We start from the raw sequence: 27,973 nt of genomic DNA on the forward strand, positions 1-27,973 counted from the left end.
CAATTGAGCTACACCCGTTGCATGATAGCCAGTCTTATCATGCCCATAAGCTACGTACTACAAAGTCTGGACCGCGAACCCAGTCCATTTCTGGTCTATTTCCGGGCGCTTATGGTCCATTTCCAGGGTTTTGGGGGTGGGGATCCAAGCAGGTTCAGCGCACTGACATCATCCAAGCGTCTCGGTGTACTCGAGGGGGAGATGCCATGTGAACTTGCATGCAACTACAGGCTCTATTCTCCCTCATTAATATTATTCGCTTTTCGAATTGACTGAAATTACCGACGATTTCCACGTTCTAGGGCCTGGTTCCGTCCCGAGGTCGTTCAGGCGCCGGTTCAATGAGAACTGATAACTGGTTTTAGTGGAAGCTGACCGTGCTTGTCCCGTACGATCGTTCATATAACTGTCGCAAAGTGTTGAAACAATGAGAATATGCATGGAATATAAACTGAACCATGATACATATAGGGAGTATAATTCAGGCCAGTACATGACTATCTAAACGATGGCAATGACAATAACAAGAATGCCACAGCAAAGCAAACCCAGGCACCTGGCCAGCGTAACCGCGACGGGATTTTCATACACTGATCAAGCCGAATACGCCAAATAATGCTATAGGCGCTAGGGATGCATCGCCGTGAGATATAGATCAAAGAGACACCTTCAATCGTCCAACGCCTGATGGACACGAGCCGAAAACACGCGCACAGGAAACAAAGCAACAGAATCGATCCCTCCGGACGTGCCTGCCAGAGTACCAGAGATCAAGACGAGGAGCAGTCATAGTCGAACCCATCAGAGCCCTACTCTTAGCCAATTGTTGTACCATCCGCCAACCCTGGCGGGCAACCGTCGATCACGAATTACGTCCCTGCTGCCGGCCGGGAATCTGCCGTTGTTCGTCACCGCTCGAATACTGGCCTGCCGTGTCCGTTGGGGATGTTGTTGCTGATGCGGATTCTGTCGTGGGAACAACCTGTCAGAGACCCGATCGCTGCTATTCACAAGTATGGACATCGCTTACCTGTGGATTGATATCCGGCGTTTGTTTGCACATCCGAAGATCGGCCACCACCAATCACTGACGAACGCGCTTTCAATCGGTCCTCTGCCTCGCGGATTCTAGCTTGGAGCTGTTCTAATTCTCGGTTTTGGATCATCATCTGGTGCTTTCTAGGGTCTTTGTTAGCCTGAAACCCTCACATTTATTACTGTGCTAGTGTCTCTCTAGACAAGAGTGTGGATTAGGGGGTTGGAGCGTCCGACCAGGAACTTACTTCTGATCAATAGTTAAGGAAAGATGGTCGACATCGCTATCAAGCGAAAAGGCAGAGTCCAGTGCAGAAGAGAAAGCTTGTGCCATGGTCCTATAATTTAGTGGTCAGTATTCACGGTCGAGGTTTCAGAAAGGGAGGGGGAAACGGACGACTGAGGCCGAGCTTTCGGCTTCCATTCTTGGTCGGCGTCCGACATCTTGGGATCTTTGCTGTTAAATATATAAATAATATATAAGCTCGAAAGCTTCAGGCGAGAAAGGGAAAAAGGCCTCTTAAGGTTGGAATATCGAAAGAAGCTCAAGTCCGGGTTCAGCAGAGCCGCGGCAAAGGGGGGTATCACAACAACTTGGGGGTCGAACGTCGAGGTATGAGAAAATAACAGTGGCAGATGAAGTACCGCCGATAAAGGCGAGATTAAGGTATTATAGGGACGAAAATCAGGACCAGCTGAAAGTCTATTATTCAAGGAGGCCCGAGGAGGGGAGAAGACAGTTGTTGATGGGAGTGGGAGAGTTGATGGGGGAAAGTGGAAGGAAGACAGCCTTGTCGCACTCCTCTTGACGGCGCCAGGAGGGACCACTTTTTAGTTGGATTGACAGGGGCCCTGCACGATCGGGGGAATGACAGAGATGGCGGCCCAAAAAGGGGGCAGGTCAAAATTTAGATCCGGAGCTGGCGGCTTTTTTGCAGTTGGGGGTTTATCTCGATAGCTCGAGTCATTCGACGAGGGGAAACATGCGACGAAGGAAGCAAAGAAAGGAGACTCGAGAGTTTGCAAGGGGCCCGAGGGACAGGGAGAGAAAGGGGACGGGAGATTGACGGTTGCTGCTCATCAGCTTTCGCGAGAAACGGGCCCGAATCGACAGCTCTTGATGACCATTGACATTCGTTGGATGCTCAATAGCTCTTTGAATCTCCCCACAACTGCTGGATACTCTCCATCAGAAGAGCAAACAGCTTCGCTCCATCGACTCCTCCCAAGGCCCGGCGTAAGCGTTCGGGCGTAGAAGTATGATACAAGAGAGCATCTTGTGCTTTCTACTCTGTACTCTACATGACCATGAAGACTTTGGCCCACCGGGAGATGCGTGCCAAAGGTACCAAACGCATGGACAGAGGACTATACTCTTCATCATCACAGTCTTATAGATCTCAAGCAGAAAGGGGCGGGCAATTTCCACCCCTGACACCGTGGGGTCCTGTAATAATACGGTATCATAATCCTCCTTCAACTCAAGCTATCCTGTGCCCTTGAAGACGCTCTGGAGCATTTGGAGTGGAGGAACTTGTCCGAGATCCTTCTGAATATTCTATCGCCCGGGCAAGGTCTTGAATGACTCTGCTCGGACCATTCCTGCTGTTCAATGCGTGAGGCTACCGATGCATAACATGTCCCTAGTCCCCGTAGTTCGCGATAATGCCGGGGCAACCCGTGGCGTCATTTTGCATAGTTCGACAAGTAAGCCGATTACGATACATACAGCTATTGGTTACAGCTTTACAGGAATCCATTCCTTGGCGCCTGCGTGAATGTCGATCTCCATCACGTGACGGTACCGGCCAGGCGCAGGCTGGGAAAAGAGAGAAATGGGAAACGTCGTCGAAACGAGATTTTCCCCAGTCGCTGTTCCGGCCTCACGTCCTCTTTCTCGTCCATTTTCCGCGCTTCAACTCCGATTTTTATCCTTGTCTCACCATCCTCCCATCTCGTCTTACGCTGTAAATTTTAACGAATTTTTTTCTGTTTTTTTTCCCACCCGCCGAGCTTCCGTTTCCCCGGCTCCCTTCACGCGTCATCCTTTATTTTCCAAGGATCGTACCCCCTTTGTCCGCTGCGCCAATGGTCTAAACAGCCACCCGTATGCGATCGCCGCTCTCACCTACCTTTTCAGAATTGATCATTGAACCAAATCGCGACTGCATCAATTCATCATCCTCAACTGACCTCACCGGGTTTTCCCTCCATAACCCCTTCCCTCACCGTGGCCCCCATCCCTCATTCATCTTCCCCCAGTGGCCGGTCGCACGGGCAATGGGGGATGCCTCCTCTGTCGACTTACACTCCCCTTGAATCGCTTCTCTTCTTCCAGTCTCTTGCGGCCTACGACACGCGACCGACCAGCTTTGTCTCGATATCCGATCTTCTGCGCAACAACAAGTTTGTTCGCGAAAATGGCGCGTTCGACGCGCACCGCCTTTCTCCGGAGGCTTTGGAGGAGCTGTATTCGACGTTGATGCGTGATAACGGCGACTCATCTGTGTCTGCAAACGAACCGAATGGCCACCACTCAGAATCAACCAGCCCCAGTAATCCCAAGAAGCGCAAGATTACCAACTCGCGACCCGATGGCCTGTCTGATGATGGAAAACGGAATCCTGGTGTCATTCCTTATTTAGTGCCGCACCTGTACGCCAAGTATAAGGAATTGGTTACGACGGAGATCAGACACGAAGAGAGGCGATTTAAAGAGATCAGGAAGGAGATCGAAAATTTAGAGAAGGAAGAGCGTGAAGCGCCCCGGAAAAAGCCCACGGAGCCGACACCAGCTCTGGTTCCCCAAACGACGCATGAGTCTGCACCGGAGCCAATGGATGTGGATGCAAACGAGAAGCCAGTTGCGCAACCACAGCCGGATAAGGAGGCGAAAGTGTCACATACTAAGCCCACTACGACTGCAGGCGCAGTACCACCCCAATCCGAACCCCACAAGGACCAGCCACGGCCGCAATCGCAGCCTCCCGTCCTTCCACCACCAGCAACCTCAGAGCCTAAGCCACCGACCCAACCTGTTTTACAACAGCCGGAAACCCAGGCGAAGGACTTGCAGCCTCAATTACAACCACAACCCTCTGCTACATTCCAACAACCTTCAATACCCTCACAGAAATCACAGTCGTCGCTCGGGCCTCAACCACAACCTCCCGTCTCTTCTCCTCATGGCGTACCTGCGGGGCCTAGTTCGCCGCAGCAGACAGAACTACCCAACGGCAAGGAACTGGCGCCGCCTCAAAAACCAGGCGATGCAGCTCCAAATGCGCCGGTACAAGACACAACAGCGAACGTACCACCTACGCAACTGCAAAAGCCCCTGCCGTCCCCCTCTGCTGTGGCTCCTAGTCCTGGGCCCGGTCGCGACTCTATACCCACACAACCACCTCCCGGCAAACCTCCGAAGCCAGCTAATCTGCCGGCTCCTTCACCTACTCCGCAAAAAGCCACTTCGGCCGTGAAGGGTGCTCCGATTGCGCCCGTTTCCAATGGACCGCCACAAGCCAGCTTCCAGCAATGGTCATTGAATCAACCTCAAATACCACAACAACCGCCGCAACCCCCTACCGCCAAACCTGCAGGCCCCACTAAGCCCCTTCAGCCACCACTTACTCAACAAACGCCAAAGGTTGAGAAAAAGGCACAGAAAGGCCCTCAAGATGCAGTGGCTCCGTCGACGCCCCAACAGTCTCGCCCTTCCTTCCAATCACCAGCTCCTCCTCTTCCTGCCTCTGGGTTTGCAACGCCTATTGGACCAGCCCAGAGTTTACCGGCTACGGAAGGACGGGGCTCAAGACCACGGTTGTCAATTAACACACCTGGATCGCTCACCCCGTGGAAGCAGACTCCACAACTCACACTACCCCATTCACCCCGCTCACCGGACCGCCCTCGGCCGGAAGATGTCAGCCCAATTAGTGAGAAGGCTCAGTCACCATTTGGATCTCGGGCGGCAACGCCAGAAGAGCCCGAGCCTCCGCGCCGAAGGGGGCGAGGAAGAAAGAAGGCAACAGATGCTGACCAAGGGGCTGCGAAAAAGAAGGTAGAGAAGGCAACAGTGCCGACGGGCAGGAAACGTGATAGAAGTGCAGCTTCATCAAGAAGTCGAGGAAGATCTATTCTATCACGTGGGGATGAATCGGGAACGGAGCCTAGCAAGATTAAGCGCGAAGTACCTAGCACCCCGGCAAGAATTAACTCTGCCGAAGCTGAACGGAGCTCGGCTGGTCAAAAGGGTGCAACTGGCTCGGAACCTCGACCGGGTAGGGGTCGTCCAAAGCGCAAACGTCCTCCTAGTGAAGCCCCTGAACCAGAGCCGCAACCGCAACCTGACCTACATCAGCCAAACCGCGAGGATTCAGATCAATCGGCGCCCTTTGTGCTGTGCGCGCGCAACTTCCCGAGAACCGGAGCTCCTATTATGAATGATGTCTTGACTCATAAGCATGCGTCTATATTCACAAAGCCACTGACCGAGCGCGATGCGCCAGGATACCGAGATCTTATCTACCGACCGCAGGACCTCAAGTCTATCAAATCAAGCATAAGCCAGGGTAGCAAGTCTTTGGCAGCCGCGACAGAAGCTGCCAACACGCCAGTTGCGGATGGCGAGTCCCCAGTTCCGAACACAGGCACACCATCGAAAAATGCGGTCCTTATGCTGCAAAAAACTGACGATGTTATTCCACCCAAAGCAATAGTCAACTCGGCACAGCTCGAGAAGGAACTGATACGCATGTTTGCCAACGCGGTAATGTTCAATCCAATTCCACAACGTGGCTTTGGGCCCGCATTTCCAATGATTGCCGATGGCGGGTCTGGAAAACGCCAAGTTGTGCCGGAGCATGATGAAGGTGGCATCATAAAAGACACCCTTGAGATGTTTGAGGATGTCGAGCAGGCGGTCACTAGATGGCGGGCTGCTGAACGGACAGCTGATGAGCTGGCCAGTAAGAGTGTCCTCTCTCTTCGAAGAGAAAGCGCCAGTGACCCCAATATGGATAGCGCGGACGATGTCAAGGGCTAAAGATGGTCGCTGCCTACTGTCCTACTGTAACTAATGAGTTCAAGATACTGTTATGTAATACTACTATGGGAAACTATTACAAGATTTCCCATTTCTATAAGCATTCTATACTCGCAAGGCTTCTATTCGTAAACATTATAGTTTCTGTCTATCTGGTCGTAAACGATCGTCATTTATTTTTGAGGTGGGTATAATTCAAGCAGTCCCCTGTACCGGCTGCGGCTTCGTCCTCCCCAGCCCGTCCTTCGCATAGAAGTCCATCGGATAAACACCCCCATGCGTACTCTCCCAACTCTCCCTAATCCCCAGTGCTATAAGAGCCTCATACGGTGTCAAAAGCGGCCTCGGGAACGCATAACCCCAATCAATACTCAACCTTGGACAAGCGATTTGCACCCAACACTCCACATCCGACATCGCGGCCAACTTCCCCGGGAAGATCTCACTGAGCAGCAAATTGACGAATGGGATATCCTGGTCTCGGAGATGCGCCTCGATCATAGCCATCGTGTGTGGGTTGCCCTGTCGACCTAGTGAGCCGAGGATGATGCCCCATTTCTTAGCGGAGCGGGCGGTAGATATGGCGTCGCGCCTGAGAGTATGCATTTCATTGTGGGAGTAGGATTCGCGGGAGAGTGTGCGGGAATAAGGGTCGTAGCGGTAGGCGGGGATGGTGGGGTTATGGATCATTGCGGATTCAAGGTGGAAGCGGCCGTCGCCGAGATAGAGGAGGTAGTCGATTTCCTGGGCGGAGAGGTTTGGGGATGTGCAGCCTAGGATTTCGCCCTTTGAGAGCGGGGTGATTTGGGGGATGACGACGTTGAAACCGGCGCGCTCGAGGACCGGCTTTAGGCCGTGCAGTGTTGCGTTGAACTGGATTGTTCCGACGGTAGCGATTGTCTTGCCTGGTTGGAAGTTGCGCTCAAGAGTGGCGAGAAGGTGGGTGGTGTCGATGCTGATGTCGACGAAGATGTAGAGGGTTTTGATCTTCGTTACATCGACCGGGATCAGGCAGGAGTGGGCGTAGTGGACGAGGAGGTCGCAGCCGAGGGCGCGCGCCGTGTAATCATCAATGCAGCATGCGCCGTAGGTGACGTCTCCCATGATGAGGGTTTCGGTGTCTGGACAGAATTGGGTAATAATATCGGATATTGTGGTCGCGAAGAGAAGGAGGCCTTCAGGAAACTGGAGGGCGATGCGTTTTGCGCCGGAAGTTCGAACGCGGTGGATGGTTTTTGGGATTTCAAATGAGTAGTTCTTTGGGAGGAGGTCCATGGCAGCGAGAATATCGGGATCATTGAGGATCTCGGGGGGCACTTGATTTAATGTCCTTGGGGTCCTCCGAGGGGCGGCTATTATTGTTAGCATATGCAGTAGATATGGCGAGGTTCTTTTTGTCTCTACCTTTTTGTACGCTTGTAGATTCAACATCCTTGACGCTCGGTGATGATTGTGCCTGGGCGTCTGCTGTGCGTCTTCCGACGAATCTTTTCTTCGGTTGTCTTAAGGAGGCATTTGCCTGGGGTGTTCCACTCGAGTCGCCCATGCTGCTGCCTGGATATGCAGTCTGAGGCTTTGATTGTTCGTCTTAACAAGGAACTGCAAGACTATAGAGTATAGATCGATGCCTTGGTGGGATGAAACCATTTTTTCCCTCAGTCTCTGACTAAGAGGGGGGTCAGGTGGGGTTCTCGCCCTGTCAGCCTAAACTTCTTCGAGTGCTTCTCCGCATTCCCACCAGACACCCTGGAGTTGCATGATTTCGGAGCTTCATGACCTGGTTTCATCACTGCTCTTCTCCATGTCCAAAATCTGTGTTTAAATTCCCCTGCTTCTTACTACCACATCAGGATGTTCAAGCCCAGGCTTAGGCTAGGGCATTTGTCCACTGTCCGAGCTACTGCAATCAGACGCTTTGCGACAGAGGCGCGGTTAACTTCGGACCATGTCCGCATTGTCGAAGTAGGACCTCGCGACGGGCTTCAAAACGAGAAAAAGTCCATATCGCTCGAGACAAAACTAGAGCTTATCTCAAAGCTTGCTAGAACTGGCGTAACAACAATTGAGGCAGGTTCTTTCGTGCCTGCAAAATGGGTGCCCCAGGTATGTCCCCGCGTGTGGTCCGCCCCTAACCGAGACGGTTGGCAAAGTTCAACGTGTTTCTACTATGCTAATTCGCACCGGCTTCTAGATGGCTAGTACTGCAGAAATATGTGAGCAGCTGTTACAAAACCCACCGCAGTCACAAAACGCCATTGCCTACAATTACCTTGTTCCGAATGTCAAGGGGTTGGAGGGCCTAATCAAAGTCATGGACTCAACTGGCGTATCCGCGAGCACAACAGGAACCACGACCAAACCCCCAACGACCACAGAGGTCTCTTTATTTGCCGCAGCTACAGAAGCCTTCTCCAAGGCCAACACCAATTGCACTATCGAGGAGTCGCTGAACCGCATTCGCCCAATCGTAGAACTGGCCAAGACAAAAGATATCCGGGTTCGTGGATACGTTTCTGTTGCACTGGGATGTCCCTACGAGGGCCCAGACGTTTCTCCCGCAAAGGTAGCTGATATCACAGCGACCTTGCTCGAAATGGGAGCAGACGAAGTGTCGGTGGCCGACACCACTGGAATGGGGACCGCACCCCGCACGATGGAGCTTCTCCAAGCCCTGAAGGCAGCGGGTATTGCCAACACCGATCTGGCTCTCCACTTCCACGATACATATGGTCAGGCGTTGGTGAACACCATTGTAGGTTTAGAGCACGGGGTTCGGATTTTTGATAGTAGTGTCGGTGGGCTTGGCGGCTGTCCCTACTCCAAGGGAGCGACAGGCAACGTTTCAACCGAGGACCTCGTTCATACTGTCCACGGTCTCGGAATGCACACTGGTGTTGACCTGGAGGAGATGTCAAGAATTGGTGCATGGATTAGTGATGAACTAGGTCGGTATAATGAAAGTAGGGCAGGAAAGGCGACAGTGGCAAGGCTTCAAGGCTAAGAATAGTCTGTATATAATTGAGATATTGCCGTTCTACCCTGTACTTCTGCAATGCATCCCTGGCTGCGATTTATATACTGCGTGGTTATTCCTTATCTATACCTTCGTTGCAAATGGCTGCCTTATCTCTCGGTAGGTATTGTCAACTCACCGCTCGGGGTGGCACGCGACCTTCCCCCAATTTCCTCCACTCGACAACATCTCTGAGCTACATGGCCCTTCGATATTTATCTATGATATGACTGTATACTTATCACTTCAGCTTAATCCAATATTTGCTTTCGCTGCTTGACAGCATTTACTCCGTAGTGCACTAATTTTCGCCTTCAGCTTTGAACAGGCTATGCCTGAACAACCAATGCTACCTCTCCCAGGAGCGCCATCTGCCTCATGGGCACGTTTTCGTGCGCAGCTTGGTGCATTGTTTCAAGGAGCAGACCCCAAGGTTTGCGTGGCATTTTGGCTGTTTGGTAGGCTATTTTGCGTCGATACACACCAACTGTGCTCCGTCTCTGACTGAATCGTGATCATAAGGTCTTATCAACAACGTCCTCTATGTCATCATTTTATCTGCCGCCCTGGACCTAGTCGGGCCCAATGTCCCCAAAGGCGTCGTGCTGCTCGCTGATGTCCTTCCATCCTTCGGAACAAAACTCGTCGCTCCCTACTTCATCCATGCAGTCCCTTACTCCGTACGAATCGTAATTTGCGTCTTCCTCTCCGCGCTTGGAATGCTCGTGGTGGCGTTAAGCCCGGCATATGTCGATGGCGGCACGATATCCACTAAGCTCGCAGGAATTATTCTGGCGAGTTTGTCAAGCGGCATGGGAGAGTTGAGCTTTGTTGGGTTGACGCATTTCTACGGCCCATTTAGCTTGGCGGCTTGGGGGAGCGGTACGGGAGCTGCTGGGCTGGTCGGGGCCGGTGCATATGCACTGGCGACGACATCCTTGGGTCTGCAAGTGAAAACCGCTTTGCTAACATCCGCTTTCCTGCCGGCTGTTTTGGCTGTCAGCTTTTTCATGATATTACCCCGATCGCCGATGCGCGCCGGGGGTGGGGATGGGGAGCTACATGCGAATGATAGTGCATTTGACGATGATGGTTTTGAGGAAAGAGAAGGGCTGCTTGGGTCCTCCATCCATTCCACGGAAAGTCTCAAAAGCGGACACTCTCGAGGACGTTTATGGCAAAGTTTGAAAACGAACCTGCGACGCGCGCGGGGACTCTTTTTTCCTTTGTACGCGCTCTCTGCATTTCTGTTCAAATACTTGCTAACGGTTCGCTTAGTATGCTACCACTCCTCCTCGTGTACATTGCGGAATATACTATCAACCAGGGGGTATCTCCGACATTACTCTTCCCATTAGAAGAGTCCCCTTTCGAAAATTTCCGGGCATTTTATCCCGCGTATAATGCGATATACCAGGTCGGAGTCTTCATCTCTCGCTCGTCTACTCCCTTTTTCCGCGTACATGACCTCTACCTTCCGTCATTCCTGCAAGTCATCAATCTAGTGCTGCTGACGCTGCACTCCCTGTTTGATTTCATTCCCAGCGTCTACCTCGTTTTCCTTGTAGTTTTCTGGGAGGGCCTCCTAGGAGGCCTAGTTTATGTCAATACGTTTGCAGAAATTGGAGACCGAGTACCGCGAGAGGACCGCGAATTCTCGCTCGGGGCCACCACGGTCAGCGATTCAGGAGGCATTTGTATTGCCGGGTTTCTTGGGATGGTGTTTGAAGTCTGGCTGTGCGATTGGCAGGTTTCGCGGGGGAGGGACTTTTGTCGAAGAACCTGATTTGAAATAGTTTGCAGGTATCCATAAAATAGAACTGTACTGTCCTCGAACTGCTGGAGTAGCCCTACACCGTACAGTTCAGCTGACAGCCAGTAGCGTCACAGGACTCAGCAGACGCATGTGATCGTGGGTCTTCTGCAACAACAAAGATTCCACCACGCCAAAGACAAAGCGGAATGCGCCCTCCACTAATCCGCGGAGCTGCTCCGCCTTCCTCCCTGCATTGGGCACCTGCTGCGTGGCTGACAAGAGAAAGAATGGTAAGGAGTGGGAGTGGCCCGGGCTGGTGGGGCCTTTCACATGCAATGAATCTGAGGGTGATGATGTGTGGCTTTGAAATGAAATGCGATGGCCTTTTCTGTCCATCTCACACTGCAATTCCTCCTCAGCTCGCTTGTTTCTTCCTTTCTTCAAGGTTGTTTCATCTTGTGCTGTTTATATATGGTATATTACGATCATTTTTGGGTTGCTTAACAACAAACCCCAGATTCTATGATGGATTGACTGCTCTCTTCTCTATACTCCGCCAATCTCGCTGCCATATTAACGAAATTACACGACCCTGCTTACTGTTGACTATCTCATGTTCTGTGCAACGTCTCCATTGACTACCTGCCTTATTTAACACTTAGTCTATCAAAATCTCCTTGTCACACAATAGTCCCGCCGATATACTTCCACTAGCTTGTAGTGATGATAGGTATGTCCATTTGTCCGAGCAAGCCCTGCGTAACACTAAACATCGATCTAGATCACGTTCTGGGGAGGCCATCGACCAGATTCCGAAAGGTTCAGGTGCTTGCTGTATTCATATTCTGGTCCTACTACCTTCTAAGGTGCGTCATGACGGAATGGTATTTCAAGCCACAGCTGCTAAATGCTTTGTTCGGATAGGGGAAATAAACATGGCCCTCCCGGCGTTCGAGGCGTTTCATCCCGCCTCTCGAAGAGGCTGAGCGTTTGGCAAACCACCGTTGCTGTTGTTCTGTGGCTCTACTTCTGTCGGAACTTCGCTAAAGTCGTGGGCCTTGAATGCCCTGAGCCGTTAGCGAATCTCTATTCCCGATCTTTCTTCCGTGCGACATGGATCACAACGGCGCTGGATGCTGGATTCTGGACCGCAATGAAGGTCCGGCCCAAATGGCTCCGAGAAGTTACGTCCTTGGGCTGCACTGTCTATTATCTGTTTGCGGCTGAGCAAGCAGATGATAAGGTTCGCCGTGTACGAGCAACACTAACGGTAGAACATATGCGGGTATCATGGAACAAAGGGACGACACCGTATCTCTGGGCCCTTGCAGGCCTGGTACGTCCGCGCCTAACCAGATACCCACCTCGTGCTATACGCATTCCCCGGCCCCGACAGTCTATCTACAACGAGCCCACTGATGCATGGCTCTACTTTGACGGGCCTTTGAGTGCACTGAGGGACCAGACTTGTATTGTTCTTGATATCCCCGGAGGTGGGTTTGTCTCCATGACACCCCGGCACTCGGAGGATCGATTACTTGCCTGGGCGGGCAAAACCAAGCTCCCGATTTTGAGCCTCAACTACAAAAAGGCACCTGAATACCCCTACCCTTACGCCTTGAATGAGTGTTATGATGTTTACCACTCTATAATCACCACGCGCGGTCGCTGCTTAGGACTCGCAGGAGATGCACCGCCTCGCATCATTCTCACGGGCGACAGCGCTGGGGCTAATCTTGCCGTTGGAACCGCACTGATGGTTCTCCAGTCTGGACAAAAGGATCAATCTTTAGGCCAAGCTCAAAACTCGCTTCCACCACCAGATGGGTTAGTTCTTTCTTACCCGGCTCTGAACATGAAGATCGAGAGCTGGATGACCGAAGAACAAATGGCATTGGTTCAGGACAAGAGCACTAGTCGAAGTGTCAAGCAAAGAAAGGACTCTGACTATCAACGGCTGACTCCATTTGCTACTCCGGGCGCATCTGTTGATGACCTTCGACAAAATTCCTACCTCTCTAAGCCGGATCTAGAGGCGGGCACTCTGGCGGAAGAAACGCCGGGAATGGCGGTAGAAGAGGATAAGCAAGAGCCTCCAGATATGGAAGCCGCATACCTTGCAAACAATCAGCCCAAGAAGATCCGAACCAAACTGGCAGTGTCATCCGTGATATCTTATGTCAATGATAGAATCTTATCGCCGGAAATGATGCGGGCAATGATTATTCTCTACATCGGACCCCACAATCGTCCGGACTTCAACACAGACTACCTACTGTCACCAATCCTAGCGCCTGAAGAGCTTCTCGCACAATTTCCAAAGACATACATCATTACAGGAGAACGAGACCCACTGGTCGACGACACAGTCGTTTTCGCCGGGCGGCTCCGACAAGCCAAGATGCGCCGGTTCCACGAAAGACAGGAGCTAGGTCTTGAGAAATCCCACCGATCATTCAACGAGAAAGACCATGTGGAAGTCTCCTTACTCCCAGGAATTTCACACGGCTTCCTACAGATGGCCGGGTTCTTCCCAGACAGCTGGAAGCATATCAACAGGTGCGCGGCCTGGATACAAACCCTAGTCAATATGGCCGATATGAGGAAATCGCCGTCCAGTCTCGGTAGTTCCGACAGCCCTAAGCTCGACGATGAGCGCCAGGACTCACCTCGTAACCACCAGCGTACCCTCACCGGTGAATCTTCCGCAGACGAAGACAAACCACTGGAAATGAGCATTGGGAAATTGACACCTCTATCCCCAACAGCTCGCTGTGCCAGCGCCCCAGGTTACAGCCAAGAACAACCAAATGCGGTACCGGATGAGTTTCAACCCGAACAGCTTCCCGCTACAGACGAGAGTCCTAGACAAAGTGGGACTTCTCGAGGTCGTCCGGCTCGGCCGAAGGGGCTAGGCAAACGGCGACCATTCGCACCGACAAACATCAACATCCATGAGGAATGGGCTTCCGATCCAGTGAGTCCAGCGCAGGAGAGAGAACACAGCTTGCACAGCCTATCCAGCGAGGATGACCTCTTGGGTCGGCGGATGTCTGGGCTGGCTGGTGGGCTGATGGGGATAGGCGAGGGTGCTCGGACGCCGTGAGGGGCGCAAATTGTAAATGGAGGACTATGTATCTACTTCTAAGTGCGAAATAGATGTACTTATGATGCCTGCAATACACCAATTGGTAGTGGGAACCATTTCCCAGAAAAAGGACCGAATTCGTTCATTGCCCGTCGCGAATTGAAAAAGTCCTACAATCACCCATGATGGGAGGAGGCTCTGGCCGTTTCCCTGCTAGATATTCTTGTAGATAGCGCTTTGTTGACTGGGGAGTTGAGTTTAGGGCTCGGCCCGCTAGCCAGATCACGAAGACTTCACGCGTGGCCGGTTCCATGATCATCAACGAGCATCAGCATGTAATATCAAGCCTTTGATACTGACATGTTATTTAGTATCATACCTGAAAGCAAGGACATCCAGTCACTAGCTTTGGAGAAGAAGTGGGAAGTCTGCCGCTCACGAAAGACGTCGTCCTTCATTAAAGCACATGGGATAGTGACTGGGTCGCTCAAGGAAGATAGTATCATGTTACTATGAACAAGCTAAATTGTGAGTCCGACGTCCCGGCCCATCATCTAAACGGCTACGGCCAGGTACGCGTGTCTTTATCAGAAGGGCAGACAGTAGACATAGCTGCTGCAGCATCCTTGTTACAGCTGCTTTCATGCGGCGCTAGCTCTGGCTTCTCAATTCCTCCAGTGCAGTATGGTCTGTCCGGAAGATACGCCTAGGTAGCCTGGTATATTGAGAAAGGGATGTGGATGTTAGCCTCTGTTTATTGGATCGAAGCTATACGCACGACTCTGATGCTAAGGTGACGAATAACAGTCTCGAGAACTTGATCGCATGTTGTGGTCCCTGCTCAGACGCTGCCGACTTAAGTAGGTTAATTTTTCGAGCAGACTAGATAATGTAAGGCATTATATTTATATTCAAAGGTTGATTTCCAATTTGTCTGGTATGAGCTGGCGTGGACGTGGAGCAACCAAGAGGTGCAGATTGCAATGGAACAGTCAATTGGACAACTCTCTCGTAGTCCAGGTCCAGAATCAACAGTCAAGACATTCAAGGCGCCCCTCATGATCTGCAGTGTTGCAGTCTTGGCTGAGGAGACCATGGAAAAGACCATGGATAAGGCCGATTCCTTGGCAGCCAGCTTCACGATTCAACAATGCGATTTTTCCAAGCGAGCTGGACGGGAACAGATGTAACAAACAGTGCGATAAAAATGCAGAACCAGAGATGCATGCAGAGCCCGGGACGGTGCTGGTGACGGTGCTGGTGATGGACATGGCTCGAGCTCCCACCGCCGATGAACCATCTCAACCAACAATGGCGTGCTATGGAGTCATTTGCCCTCTCGCATCTCTTAAGCTCACCCCCAGCTCCAGTCCTCTCTCGCGATGCTCCGAATCCTCAGCCCAATGCTCAGAGCTCGAGCACTGGAAGTCTCGCCTCTTCCAGTCTCTGTGATCCCCAGCTCTTTTGTTCCGGCCCCTGTCGCTGCTTGAAGTCTTCGCTCACCGCTACAAGGTGAGGCTTCTCTCGCTCTCCACTCCGCACGCGTCGGACAAAGAGGCACAGAGCCCCTACAGGGTCCAGGCGCATTGGAGCTCATCTGCCTTGGACTCTGGATTTCTCCCGCCAAGTCATGGCCACTTCGCCAGATCTAGAGGCCCTCGGTGCCACGAAGCCGCTGCTCGAGGCCGAAGAGTACGACTCGTACTCGTGGCTGCTGCTCGAGGACCACCCGCTTCGCTCATACCCGTCCGGTTCTGATTGCCATCCCGACATCTCTGCATTCACCAGGAAGGTATATGCGATCGTTAGGAGGGGTGTGCGAGACCGTGTTCTTCCCCTGCTGAGTCTGCTGTTGATGTTCCTGTGAGTGTCACTCGATGCCAATCTAGATGCTGGTCTCAGCTTCATCTAACAAATTATTTAGTGTCATCGTGCAGTTCTTGTTACAATTACCGCACGTCGCATCTTATTTTTTGGAACCCGTCCATACAAAGGGGCTCCCCGAGTTCATTCAAACGCCCATAACAGTCGATCGGGCGTTTGATCGTGCAGCCGCTTGCGCGTTTGGCCCTCCATCACAGCCCGGGGGAGCGGCCCACAACCCCATCGAGCATGCGCTCTCTTCTGGGTGTACTGGTGTTCAAGTCGATGTGTGGCAGCGACACCATGATCTGCTCATCGAAGATTCTTCACCATCGCCTTCTTCATCAAATCCTGGCAGAAAAGACACGCTGAAAGGCGTCTACCTTAAATCACTGCAGCACCAGTTAGATGCCCGAAACGCTGCTTCTTCTAATGACTCAAGAACTGAAAAACATGATGGCGAGTTTAATGCTACGCCAGTCGGGCTATTCGACAACAATCCCCAGCAGACATTCACAATATTCTTGGATGTCAAAACGCCGATGCGCAAGGCGTGGCCGGTGCTCGTGACACAGCTGAAGGCGCTGAACGAGAGTGGGTACCTGTCGTATCGAAATGCAGAGCAGGAACTTGTACTGCGGCCCGTTACAATTGTGGTTTCAGGGAGGGGATGCCGGCGGCTGTCATTAAAGGATGATCTGTCTCGAGTCATGAAGGGGTTATTCTAATATATAGACTCGGTTATGTACTATACGTTTATACCCAATATGTTTTGTTTTCTTTTTGTCTCTAGCCACGACGCTCCAAGGACCAGCACGGGCACTCCGTGCATTGTAGAGGAACCCTGCCCAGGCATGACACGTTAAGACTGCATCTCATACATCACGCTGCAAGTGGAGATGAGCCCAACGATGCCTTAAATCGACCTCAGCAGAATTGGCGGATCGACCGTTTTCCCCGCTGCCACACCAAAACTAGCTGCTGGCTGGTGCCTCTGATTGGCCGTTTGCTGTCAATTTTTTACTCCGATGTCTCCAATAAATCGAGCAGTGCGTTGCTGCAGCGCTGCTAGCCTGCGACAGGGCGAGTATAGTGTCTGCGAGTCTGTCGCGTGAAGGGCTTTTGTTTCCTTGCTTGGAGTGTCGGTTCTTTCTCACCGTAATTTGCATGCTCTCCCTCACCTCGCCATCCAACTTTTCCAAGTCTCCAGCTGTTGCCCTTCTGATTCTGATCCTGATTTTCATTTTGATTCTCATCTTGCAAAACTCAGATGCGCGCCACCCGTCCGGTCGCTGGCGTTTGCTGATAATAATACCGCAGCACTATCCATCCCCCTTCACCATAATGGATTACCACAAGCACTATCCCTCGCCATCGACGTCGACATATCCTCTGCATACACTATCGACACCAGCCCACGGCCCTCGCTTCCCTCCGCCTCTCCCTTCTGCGCCTCCCGCCCCCCATTCAGTCACTGTCGCCGGTGCTCCGCCCCCTCAAACACCTGCTCCGCCGCCATCAGGGCCCTCGTCTCTGTCAGGCTCACCTTTGCCTTCGTATTCTCAGTCGCACAGACCACTCCGTCCGTCCAACGGCCCCGTCGACCAGTCGCAGCTCGATATGCCCCGATCAGCACCTCCGTCAGCCGCCAACAACTACCACCACCCGCCGCCAGATGGCACCCCTGCCGTCACGCTATATTCCGCAGAGAATGGGTATGCGCCACTCCGGCGAAGGGACAGCATGTATCACGTCTCACAAGCGAACCATAGTTCACGGAAAAAGCCACATCGGGAGGATGTTTTCCAGGGCGCGTCGCCCAGACTTGATGCTAATTCCGGGCCTCGTTACCGCAGCGATCGGGAGAGTCTGAGTGTGCATCGCGAGGGTAAGCTGTTTACATTTCCTTCTTTCTGAACTTTCCGCGTATCCAGTCTCCGTCTTCTGCGTGTACTTTTGTCTGCCTGGATTGCAAGGAACCTGTCCCAAAGTTTGGGCTGGCCAATCAGGGGCCCACGATCAGCCGGGCGCTATGCCCAAAGGGGGCGGGACGATGCAGCTCCGGTGGGCGGCTCAGCTCCAGGCGCCCAGAGTTCAGCCAAAGCCAAACCCACAGCGCTTGTTGTCCATCATCACGGGCTTGCTCCGTCCACGCCTCTGGGCTCTCTTCCTTGTCGCCGTCTCTCATCTCTCCCCTGCCTCCCCCATCTCTCTCTCGGCTGATCTCCCCGTCTCCCATCTCTTCGCCTCTTTTCTATCGCCAGTCTCTGCGCGACTCGTGTTGTCTGTCTCTTCCCCCTCGCTCCGCCCCCGACACGTCGCCTCGCTTCCCCTTGCTGTCCTCTTGTCCCTGTGGTTCGCTTCGCTGCTTCCCCGGCCCTGTCCATGCGATATGAACCCTCCCCAGTCGCAAGACCACTCCCGCCGGAGATCCTGGGGTAGCAGTGGCAGTCCTGCCTACGCTGGTGAGTGTCAGGCGTCTGCTCTTCTCCTGAATCCTTTTGTCGCCAGGAGAAGCGAAATTAGCCGGCGCGGGTGCCCTACCCGACACATCATCTCAACACTATCTTGCTTTTTGCCCACCCCACACCGTGTTTTTTTGTGTTTTTTTTTTCCTTCTCAGATCGTGGTGTCGAGTTCAACTTGCTAACGTCTGCGCTCGCATGCACCCTCTAGGCCAGCCAGATCAGTCCTCCGCACCCCCGTCGGGTTCTCGTCGGATGCCTCCCCCGTCTCCACCACATTACCCGTCGCGCGGTCAATCGGGAAATCCCTCCTCTCTCTCTACTCCATTTTTGTCGCGTGAGCCTCCCAGCACCGCGGCTCATCACCGTCCAGGGAGCAGCATGTCGATATCGTCCATGCTAGGCTCGGACGCTGACCGACCACCGCGAGATGTAGGCTCGTCCATTTTCTCGCGTCTTCCTGTTTCCTCCGGTCCCTTCGGCAGCGCGCCGCCGCCGCCGCCCTCAGCACCAGGTGCCATGTCTCCTCCCACCGCTCCAGCACGTCCGTCGCCGCTCGAGTACCCCGGATACCGTCGATCGCAGACCCCTGAGAAGTCCTTTCCGAGGAGTAGTCAACCTGGTAGACCGTATCGATCGAGTTCCGGAGGCGTCCCTACAACCGCGAGTGCCGAGCAGCAAAAATACGGTGGGCTAAATCGATTATCATCTGCGTCGCAGTATCCGGGTAAACCCAGCTCTGCGCACCCTTCACCACAGGTTTCACCGGCCGAACCGCCGTATAGCAGTAACGAACCGCGTCGCCTGAGTTTCAGTGGACCACCTCGACCGAATAGCCAACCCCAACACCTTGAACCTCCATCGCGGCCTGGTGGCTATAGTCCTTTGTCAAGGCCTGCACCTGCGCCTGGGGAGAGCTCGTTTGGGGCGTCGCACCAGCGACCGCCTTCATACCTGAGCCATGACTCTCAGCACAGCCGCTTTGGGGGTTTATACGGTGACCGCCAATCAGAGGACCAAGCCCGTCGGGATAAAGAACGAGGTATGTCTCATCAGCCGGAAACTAAGGCGAGCGCTGCTCCGCCTCCAAGGTTTGGCTCACTCTACGGAGACCGTGACGCACCACCCGGTCGGCAGCAATCTACATCTTCTTGGGAATTAGGTCGTTCGCAACCCACCTCGCCGGAATCGAAGCGGTTATCGGCGTCGGAGCCCGGATCGTACAGTTTTGGCTTTGGAGCGATTCAAAACTACACCAAATCTCTAGGCTCGCAGCCAGGGGGCTCTCGCCAGAATCCGGCCTCAGCCTCGACTTCGCAGGGCCACAGAACCTCCTCCCCGCGAGAGCAGCCATCGTACCTGAACAAGCGACAAAGCGAGTCTCGGCCCTACGGCGGAACCTCGTCCGGACAGCCCTCTTCCTTCGCACACAACTCACCAGATGATCAGTCTCGTAAGGGTAGCGATGAGTTGATGCATCATCGTAACCTGCTTGGGGTTGGCCTAGACACGAAACGTGGTCGCGCTTCCCCACTGCCTCAAGCCGTGCAAGGTGCACAAGCTCAAATTCCTGGGCCCGCTGGTGAGTTGGGGATCAAGAGTGAACTAGGTCGTGTCTTCGCAGGTATCGGGAGTGGTGTGGGGGGTGTCACTGCAAGCACAGGCAGTGGACCTTCGACACCAATGACTGCCAGCCCGTTCAAGCGTGACAGTTTCACTGCTCGATCCGCCAACGCCGAGACTACATCGGATGAAAATAAAATCACTCGACCTACTTCTGCAAATGGAAAACGCCTGAGAAGATCGGAGGAAGAGAATCGCCTAGAAGGTGAGAATGGTGTAGGGCCTATGCGTGGTGGTCGACGGAGTCGTGGCTCTCATCACCACCACCACCATCAGTACGTGCTTTTGTCCTTTTCTTCTTAATTGATATAATATACTAATCGTTTGCAGCCATCACCACCATCACCACAAGCCCGAGGAAGAACATTCTCCTTATGGTGGCTCGCACAGACCATTAGGCATGAACATGTTCCATCGGCCAAGTGATGGGCTTAGCTCGGAGCCTGGTCATCCTCATCACCATCACCACCATCATCATCATCACCATACGCCCCGGACTTCGACTGCCCTAACGCCGATGCGCGAACCTCGAACTGTTGTTACGATCGAACCTGTTCTTTCAAAGGTCGCTCATCTTCCTCGCCAGCACCTCGGTTCAACGCTGTATGCTCCACGTATTGGAGCGCCAACCTCAAAAGCTACTTTGGAGAGTGCTAAGTTTGGATATACAACAACTCCTCTGCCTCTTCCTCGCTTTGATGGAAAGGAAAACTGCACATTCACTATCCGTGTTCCCCGATTCCGAGTCGATAACAGCCACCGCGAAGAGATTTGTGCCCGCCGCGCTCTCTGGGGTACTGGTATTTACACTGATGACTCGGACCCCGTTGCGGCTGCCATCCACTCTGGCTTCCTTCGTGGCGCGTGGGGCGAAGACGTGGATTCCGAGATGCTCGACCTAGAGATCAAAGAAACCTTCCAGCATGCTCCCAAAACAGCTGAAGACATGGGCATCCATGAAGGAGAACGCCCCCAAACCCCTCCAGCGCCACCGTCCGACAAGGACCTCCACATCACATTACTCATCCTACCTAAACTAGAACGGTACGACTCCAGCGTACTGTTTGGACTGAAGTCGCGAGCCTGGGAGCAGAACCATGACGGCATGAGCTTCAAAGTCCAGCGTATTGAGTGGGTGGATGAGGGTGTTGGTCGTGCGGAGGAGCGCAGCGGAGAAGCTAGGCGGAAACGACTGCGCAATCTCATGCAAACCGGTCGGATCTGTACAGGGCCGAGTGCTGTTAAGCTCGACCAGCTCCGCAGCGGGATTATCCAGCCTCCGCAGCAGAAGTCAAAGGCGATTAAGAGCCAAGATCAGCCTTCTTCTGCGATGCAGACCGTGTCGTAAGGATGAGGTATTGCTTATTTTCTAATTTTCTAGTCTAATAATTCTTTTCTGGTTTTGCCTTGAATTGGGGGGCGGGTTACTTAGTTATGGACTGTTTGTGTAAGTTACTAGCGAGGCGTGGCGTAAGCCGGTCATCGGGTTTTTTTGTTCTTCTTTTTTTCTCCTCTTTTTTCCTCTTTTTTTTCATGTTTGGTAAAGGGTGGCTTGTCATTTACAACAGTTCACAGTATGTACCTTGGCTTTGTCCATCGTTCTGATATCACAGTTTTTCTTTGGTTGACGCCTCTGCAACGTGCTCGATGATTCGTCCACCACGTGTGAACGATGCATCCTTGCAGATCGGATCAACGGGACGGGTGAAGGGAAAGTCTAAGCTTATTCTGACAATATAAATAATAGCACTATTATCATATCTAGTGTTGTAAGTTTGCAACTGCTGTGGCAGCGTTCCACTGTGGAAGGTTGTAGAACGTCCGGGGAGAGTTTCGGTTCCGCATCCATCATCACTACGTATCTGATCATGGAGCTCTCCCCGCATTCTACCAACGGCCGTAGAATCCGCAGTTTGTGGCAACAGAGGGATACTGCGTGTCAAAACCTCTTGTTTACTGTATTTAGACACCGGATAGAATATTCCAGGCGTACTAGAGACCTCTCTCTAGGCATCCTGTCCTCATATGATCGGACCGAGGCTGAAATGCCCAATCAAGCTGCTTGCATCCTCCCGGCTCCCCGCGGTGTATCTGTATTACCGGGCCGAATGGCCGTAGCCACAGCCCGAGGGTGCGGCTGTGACGGTCAAATACGGTACATTACGCACCGGACAGGCCAGCCATTCAACCGAGGTTCGTTCGTTGCGCTTCGTCACTCTCCATCTTCTACTCAAGTTCCCTCTTCCTGTCTCCCGTGAATTCCTCGTGCTCATCTTACCTCCCTGTCTCGTTCAAACCTTCTTCTTATACCTATCACGTTCTCGTTTTCTCTCTTCTACCTTATTTAGGGACCTCGTCTTTTTTTTACTTCCGCCCGTATACCCCTCACACCGAGAGTGATGTTTACAGCGGCTGCCCGGGGCCGTTTCTCTTCTTCTACTCTTGCTCGTCCCCGTCTCTCTCCTACGAATTCCCTCCTTGCTAGATCTTCTGTCGTATGATTATTACCTTTTTGCTCCGGCAGAGTAATTGGAGATTGGCTAATATAGTAGCAGGCTTCAACAATGGCTCCCAGACGCAAGGCTTCTTCTGTCCCTGAGGGTGAGTAGGGAAATGATCACATGCATCCGCAATGACTTCACGTGGCGAGGATGCTCTTTTTTTTTTTTTCTAAACGAGCAACCTGCTGATTCCAATGCCTCCAGGATACAAAGAAGATATCTCAAAGGGCAACATGCTTCGTTTCGAAGACTCCCTACCCCGCCTCCCCGTCCCGTCACTAGAAGAGACCGGCCGTCGGTACCTCAAGTCCGTGCACGCGGTGGTATCAGAGGCCGAGTACCAAAACACCAAGAAGGCCGTGGAGGAGTTCGTGCAGGCCGGCGGTGTCGGACAGAAGCTGCAGGAGCGACTACTCGCGCGCGCCGCGGACCCCAAGCACAAGAACTGGTTGACCGAGTGGTGGAACCACGCGGCCTACCTCGGCTACCGGGACCCTGTGATCCCCTATGTCTCTTATTTCTACTCGTACCGTGATGACCGGGCGCGTCGGGACCCCGTTAAGCGTGCTGCGGCGATTGCAACTGCGGCGCTGGAGTTCAAGGGCCAGGTTGATGCGGGGTCGGTTGAGCCGGAGTACCTGAGGAAGATCCCGCAGGCAATGAGCTCGTATGAGTACATGTTCAACTGCTGCCGGATTCCGAACGACGGGGCGGATTACCCGCAGAAGTACAAGGCGGACGAGAATCAGCACATTGTGGTTGTGCGCAAGAACCAGTTCTTCAAGGTGCCGCTTGTTGTCAATGGACGGCAGCTGAATGTGTCGGAGCTGGAGAAGACGTTTGAGCGCATCTACCAGATTGCGCAGAAGGCTCCTCCTGTTGGTGTTTTGACTGTTGCGAACCGTGACCACTGGACTGCTGCTCGTAAGAAGATCCTTGCTGCTCACCCCAACAACGCCCAGGCTTTGAAGGATATTGAGTCCAGTGGCTTCCTTATCTGCCTGGATGATGCCAGCCCCGTAACTCTTGAGGAGCGTGCCTCGCAGTACTGGCACGGTGATGGCTCGAACCGCTGGTTCGACAAGCCCCTTCAGTTCATTATCAACGAGAACGGTACTGCCGGTTTCATGGGCGAGCACAGCATGATGGACGGCAGCCCGACGCACCGCCTGAACGACCACCTCAATGCCCTCATCTTCAATAACAAGATCGACCTCTCAGCCAAGCCTGTTCGCTCCGACCTTCCCGACCCCCGCCCCATCAACTTCCACCTGAACGAGGAGTGCAACGAGGCCATTGATGTCGCCGCCAAGGAGCACCGCCAGCAGATCGCGGCTCACGAGCTGCGTGTCCAGGCCTACCAGGGCTACGGCAAAGGCCTGATCAAGAAGTTCAAGTGCAGCCCCGACGCATACGTGCAGATGCTCATCCAGCTCGCCTACTTCAAGATGTACGGCAAGAACCGCCCTACCTACGAGTCCGCATCAACCCGTAAGTTCGCCGAGGGCCGCACAGAGACAATCCGCACTGTATCCGACGACAGCGTCGCCTTCTGCAAGGCCATCTCCGATGCCTCCGTCCCCCGCGAGGAAGCCGTCCGCCTCTTCCGCACCGCCCTCACTGCTCACTCCAAGTACACCGCCGAGGCCAGCGACGGCAAGGGTGTCGACCGCCACCTCTTCGGTCTGAAGAAGCTCCTCCAGGAGGGCGAGCCTCTTCCCTCCATCTACTCAGACCCTGCCTTCGCCTACAGTGGCTCGTGGTACCTGTCTACTTCCCAGCTGAGCTCGGAGTACTTCAACGGCTACGGATGGTCCGAGGTCATTGATGACGGATTCGGAATTGCGTACATGATCAACGAGAACAGGTAAGTCCCTTGAGCCTCATTGCCACCGACAAATAAATCAAGTGCTAATGCTTCTATCTTTACAGCCTCAACTTCAACATCGTCTGCAAGCGCATCGGCGCCGAGCGCATGAGCCACTACCTCAACGAGGCCGCCGGCGACATCCGCGACATGCTGATGCCCGATCTTGCCGCCGAGGCCGAGAAGGCTAAGCTGTAAACTCGTTACTTCATTTATTTGCTTTATTTTCCTTTGGCTTGGAGACCGACCTGGCTTGGTCGGTTGGAAGAAAGAGAAGGCCCTCGCTGTAGACAGATTTCTTTCATGCATAGATTTGCGGTTGCTTTGAGATATCTACTACTGCCACTAGTACTGCTACTGGCTTGATTTTCTATGTATTTTATCTTGGTTTTAGCTGAATGGATTCATGGGTGGATTAAATTGTTTGTCTTCTAAAGACAGGATTACCAAGTACTAGTTCTCTGGGGTGTAAGCAATTCAATTTCTAAGAGAAGGGGGTGGGGGGTTGTTCAGATTGTCAACGAGATATTAAGTTAATGGCCAAATTCTCTGTCCATTTAATCTAATTGACTTCTGCTGGAATCTCCGAGCCACGTCTATTGTGCGTAGTGCGAGTGTCAGGTGTACAAAGCAGGAATGTCACTAGTAAGACAGGAAGTTCTTTGTACAGGTGGGATGAGTAATTGAGAAAATATCTAAGCAGTGATTTCTGATATATTTATGGATGTAATAATCAATCTCAGTTTAATTCGGCTTGGTTGCAGCAGTAAGCTTACTCCAACTATATACATATATAGTAAGAATATTCCATTATTCCGTGCGAGTTATCTCCCTTCCATTTTAAAGCCTTGGCCCATACATATACTTAATTATAGTATCCGTGCAGGCACTGTACGTATGCAGGTATGCAATTATAAGCTCGATAGAGAGAGATACCATTATACGTATCACATGTATATCAAGGCATGACCCACACGCCACGCGGTAGGGGGGTGTGGAAACGGGGATGGGGGACACGAGATTCTGGAAAAGACGCAACCTACGTACTCCATAAAGTGGGCCGGAACCAAGTACGTACAGGCACTGCACAGCACCATTATTACTACGTACGTATTATTGCAGACTCTCCCAGACTGAGATTGCACTGGACCACAGGCTACAATAATGTAAAACTGTAAACCAGGGAACAAAGCCCAGTGGAACCGGGGGTGTGCGTCGCGATGGCAGTTTGAACTTTGGGCTGCGCGGCTCAGATTTCGCCTGGAAAAAGGAGAGGAATGTCGTTTACGAGCTGACTGTGTACACCGTACACTCAGGCAGGGCAGGCAGCCACCAACGCGGGCGAATTTGCGCTTCGACTGGGCTCGTTCGGTTCGCACCTGGTATGACCTATGACCCCTTGCGTTGGGGCCGCGCTGCCAGGCGCCAGCGACCCGATCGATCGATCTCAAACGCCGGAATGTGAATTGAGTAAGGGGATGGAATTCGCCTTGCGTTGGGTTCGCGTGGTGTACTCCGTGCACGTGTAGACGCCCTGACTTCACTTACGGCCTGACGAGCAAGGGGAGTTGGGTACTCACTACGGCGTGCCATTTTTGAGGGAAGTCGGCCAAGTTGTACGGTTGGGTTACTTTGTATTGGATAGATACATCATGAGCTAAGCTCGTTGAGATGATGCTGCGTGCTTTGACAATGTAAGGAGGCATAGCCAAGTCCAGAACTAGTGGTGCTAAACATACAGAAAATGGAATGGAATATGTATAATTCTGTATGCCAAAGGTTGCAGTCGCGCCTCGACTGCCTGGGACTGCAATGACGCCGAATAGAGCGCCGCCTGTCTCAGGGTACTGATGGTGTGATTGTTGGAGTAGCTTTGGTGAACACTGAGGCGCCATGTGCTTCTTTCGCTGGAACCGAGGGGTTTTTTTTCACAGAGTAGACTAATACTACTAAGTGCTTGCGGTGAGTTTCGATTTTCGAATATGTCCAAGTTGACAAATGCCGATCCATTCATGGCTCGAGAGTCGGGCAATCCAAATACCCTTTGCAGATTAATGCATCCAGCCAATCATGTTTTGTCTGACGCCTCGCCATCAGATCCCGCTCCCGCTGCGACCTGGGGTACTCCAACATTCGCCTCATCGGGCGTTTGAGAAGAGGCCATTAAGCTTGTGTTCAGCTCGCTCACTTGGCGTTCTAGCTTAGCGTTAGTGAGGGATTTAACTTGGATTCGCGCTTATCCTAAGTAGCACTAGGCCGGGGCCAAAAAAAAAATATCACGCACCTAGCTCTCGAACGCGCTGCCGTAGCATCTGATTTTCTCTTGCGAGAGCCGTGGCTTCGGCGTGGTAGAAGCTACTTCCGTCTCGGCTACCCCGCCGTCCTGCACTCTCACCGGGGGCCGGGACCCACTCTGAAGCGTCCGAGCCACGGGATGAGTCGGCCGGGCGAAGGTTAGGAGAATGTGCCTGACTCGGACGGCGACTTGACAAAGAAGAGGTCAACTGGGTTGAAGTTCTGCTACCAGCAGTAGAGAGAGCTGCAGCTGGAGGGAAAGATGACGTGGGGCGCTCCGAGGAGAGAGGAGCATCGTCAATTGCAGATTGCTGGTTCTGGTGTTCAAAATGCTGAAGCCGAACCTGTTGGGACCGGATAGTTTGTAGAAGCCGGTTCTAAAACGGCAAAATATAAGAATAAGATTATGATTATCATCGGTGAGGATGAAAGGAGATCGGGATGTCTTACCACTTGCGCTTCCTGTTCTTGTTCAAGCTCCTGATGCAACTCCCCAAGTGAAGGAGTACGCTGATGATGGGGATCACCCGTGCCAATAACGGGACTACCGCCGAGGTTGGAGGGGCTGGAGTTGCGAAGTCCGTGGCCGATGGAAGGCCGATGATCAGAGGGCGACGGGATGTCTACGCCACCCGACTCACTATAGCTATCGTTGCTACTGTTGAGGTTCAGGTTTCCAGATCGGCGGCGCTCTGACATGGCTATTGGGTGATGGCGCCGCGGGAGGTCAGTAATTGTGGTGTTACTGTTGTAGTGGTGGTTGTTACTGTTGTTGTGAGTCGAGTTTGAAGACCCGGCCGAAGAAACCGGTAGAGGCTGGGTGGGAGCGAGAGCGTCCAATAGACTGGAGAGTGTGCGTCGTTGGCGTGGGGAAGCAGATGCCGAGCGAGATGGGGGCAGGGAATTGATGTCCGGAGACATCGTTGCAGGCGAGTCGACCCCTATCAGACAATCCTAGCTTCACAGATTATATGAAAACAGGCAATCAGAACAGTTGCAGGATGGGAATGATGATAACGGATGGCCAAGCTAGCTGTAAACAGACGGTTTTGGTCTTCTCGTGGTCTGACTGAACTGGAGGGACTTTCCAAAGAAGAAGGCGGTCGGTCGTCCGGGTGCGGTGATTCTATCTATTCTGGGACTAGCGTAGTCTCACCTGATCCGGAAACAGCCGAACATGACGGAGTGCTGCACAAACCATAACACGTGACTCACACCATAACACGTGATTCCTATCGCCCATTTGGCCCCCCTTTTGCGCTGGCCGGTGGATCTGTGGAATGCCGGGGGGTTTCAAAGTTACATCCAAACGTGGGAAGAATCTGGAGACGATCGGATGCATCTTTAAATCTCATCGAATTGGCCCAGTGGCTTGTTGGGAAAAACATAAGCGATGCTACTGCGTCCTTCCGAGATGATGCGC

At 52.8% G+C, this 27,973-nt stretch overlaps 8 protein-coding genes across 8 annotated transcripts; 5 read left to right on the forward strand and 3 right to left on the reverse strand.

Moving 5' to 3' along the window:
- Nucleotides 1–862: 862 nt before the first annotated feature.
- ASPVEDRAFT_83083 (uncharacterized protein) lies at nt 863–1,479 on the reverse strand (the record flags this gene model as incomplete). The annotated part of the gene is made up of 4 exons (XM_040817311.1): nt 863–966; nt 1,031–1,179; nt 1,284–1,373; nt 1,433–1,479. The coding sequence occupies 4 exons, from the start codon at nt 1,477–1,479 to the stop codon at nt 863–865; spliced, it is 390 nt and encodes a 129-aa protein (XP_040667314.1).
- A 1,689-nt stretch (nt 1,480–3,168) lies between these two features.
- ASPVEDRAFT_641422 (uncharacterized protein) lies at nt 3,169–6,177 on the forward strand. Its single transcript, XM_040815716.1, has one exon. It carries the CDS (start codon nt 3,323–3,325, stop codon nt 6,077–6,079), a length of 2,757 nt encoding a protein of 918 aa, XP_040667315.1. The 5' UTR covers nt 3,169–3,322; the 3' UTR covers nt 6,080–6,177.
- Nucleotides 6,097–7,973, reverse strand: dph1 (2-(3-amino-3-carboxypropyl)histidine synthase). Its single transcript, XM_040815717.1, has 2 exons — nt 7,484–7,973; nt 6,097–7,431 (listed from the first exon to the last, which is right to left on the reverse strand). The coding sequence occupies exons 1-2, from the start codon at nt 7,623–7,625 to the stop codon at nt 6,275–6,277; spliced, it is 1,299 nt and encodes a 432-aa protein (XP_040667316.1). The 5' UTR covers nt 7,626–7,973; the 3' UTR covers nt 6,097–6,274.
- On the forward strand, nt 7,931–13,954 carry ASPVEDRAFT_52478 (uncharacterized protein; the record flags this gene model as incomplete). Its single annotated transcript, XM_040814643.1, has 8 exons — nt 7,931–8,182; nt 8,271–9,059; nt 9,421–9,550; nt 9,615–10,320; nt 10,371–10,812; nt 11,135–11,138; nt 11,630–11,714; nt 11,773–13,954. The coding sequence occupies 8 exons, from the start codon at nt 7,931–7,933 to the stop codon at nt 13,952–13,954; spliced, it is 4,590 nt and encodes a 1,529-aa protein (XP_040667317.1).
- A 1,612-nt stretch (nt 13,955–15,566) lies between these two features.
- On the forward strand, nt 15,567–16,527 carry ASPVEDRAFT_28217 (uncharacterized protein; the record flags this gene model as incomplete). The annotated part of the gene is made up of 2 exons (XM_040810087.1): nt 15,567–15,799; nt 15,861–16,527. 2 exons carry the CDS (start codon nt 15,567–15,569, stop codon nt 16,525–16,527), a joined length of 900 nt encoding a protein of 299 aa, XP_040667318.1.
- A 1,127-nt stretch (nt 16,528–17,654) lies between these two features.
- On the forward strand, nt 17,655–21,637 carry ASPVEDRAFT_41151 (uncharacterized protein). Its single transcript, XM_040812284.1, has 3 exons — nt 17,655–18,264; nt 18,476–20,162; nt 20,218–21,637. The coding sequence occupies exons 1-3, from the start codon at nt 17,832–17,834 to the stop codon at nt 21,233–21,235; spliced, it is 3,138 nt and encodes a 1,045-aa protein (XP_040667319.1). The 5' UTR covers nt 17,655–17,831; the 3' UTR covers nt 21,236–21,637.
- A 573-nt stretch (nt 21,638–22,210) lies between these two features.
- ASPVEDRAFT_191663 (carnitine O-acetyltransferase CAT2) lies at nt 22,211–24,879 on the forward strand. The gene is made up of 4 exons (XM_040809091.1): nt 22,211–22,382; nt 22,443–22,488; nt 22,593–24,255; nt 24,321–24,879. The coding sequence occupies exons 1-4, from the start codon at nt 22,287–22,289 to the stop codon at nt 24,451–24,453; spliced, it is 1,938 nt and encodes a 645-aa protein (XP_040667320.1). The 5' UTR covers nt 22,211–22,286; the 3' UTR covers nt 24,454–24,879.
- A 1,297-nt stretch (nt 24,880–26,176) lies between these two features.
- ASPVEDRAFT_41153 (uncharacterized protein) lies at nt 26,177–27,848 on the reverse strand. The gene is made up of 3 exons (XM_040812285.1): nt 27,001–27,848; nt 26,540–26,927; nt 26,177–26,451 (listed from the first exon to the last, which is right to left on the reverse strand). Exons 1-3 carry the CDS (start codon nt 27,469–27,471, stop codon nt 26,324–26,326), a joined length of 987 nt encoding a protein of 328 aa, XP_040667321.1. The 5' UTR covers nt 27,472–27,848; the 3' UTR covers nt 26,177–26,323.
- Nucleotides 27,849–27,973: the final 125 nt, after the last annotated feature.

The sequence above is a fragment of the Aspergillus versicolor genome (genome assembly GCF_001890125.1).
Source record: "Aspergillus versicolor CBS 583.65 unplaced genomic scaffold ASPVEscaffold_4, whole genome shotgun sequence".
Lineage (NCBI taxonomy): Eukaryota > Fungi > Ascomycota > Eurotiomycetes > Eurotiales > Aspergillaceae > Aspergillus > Aspergillus versicolor.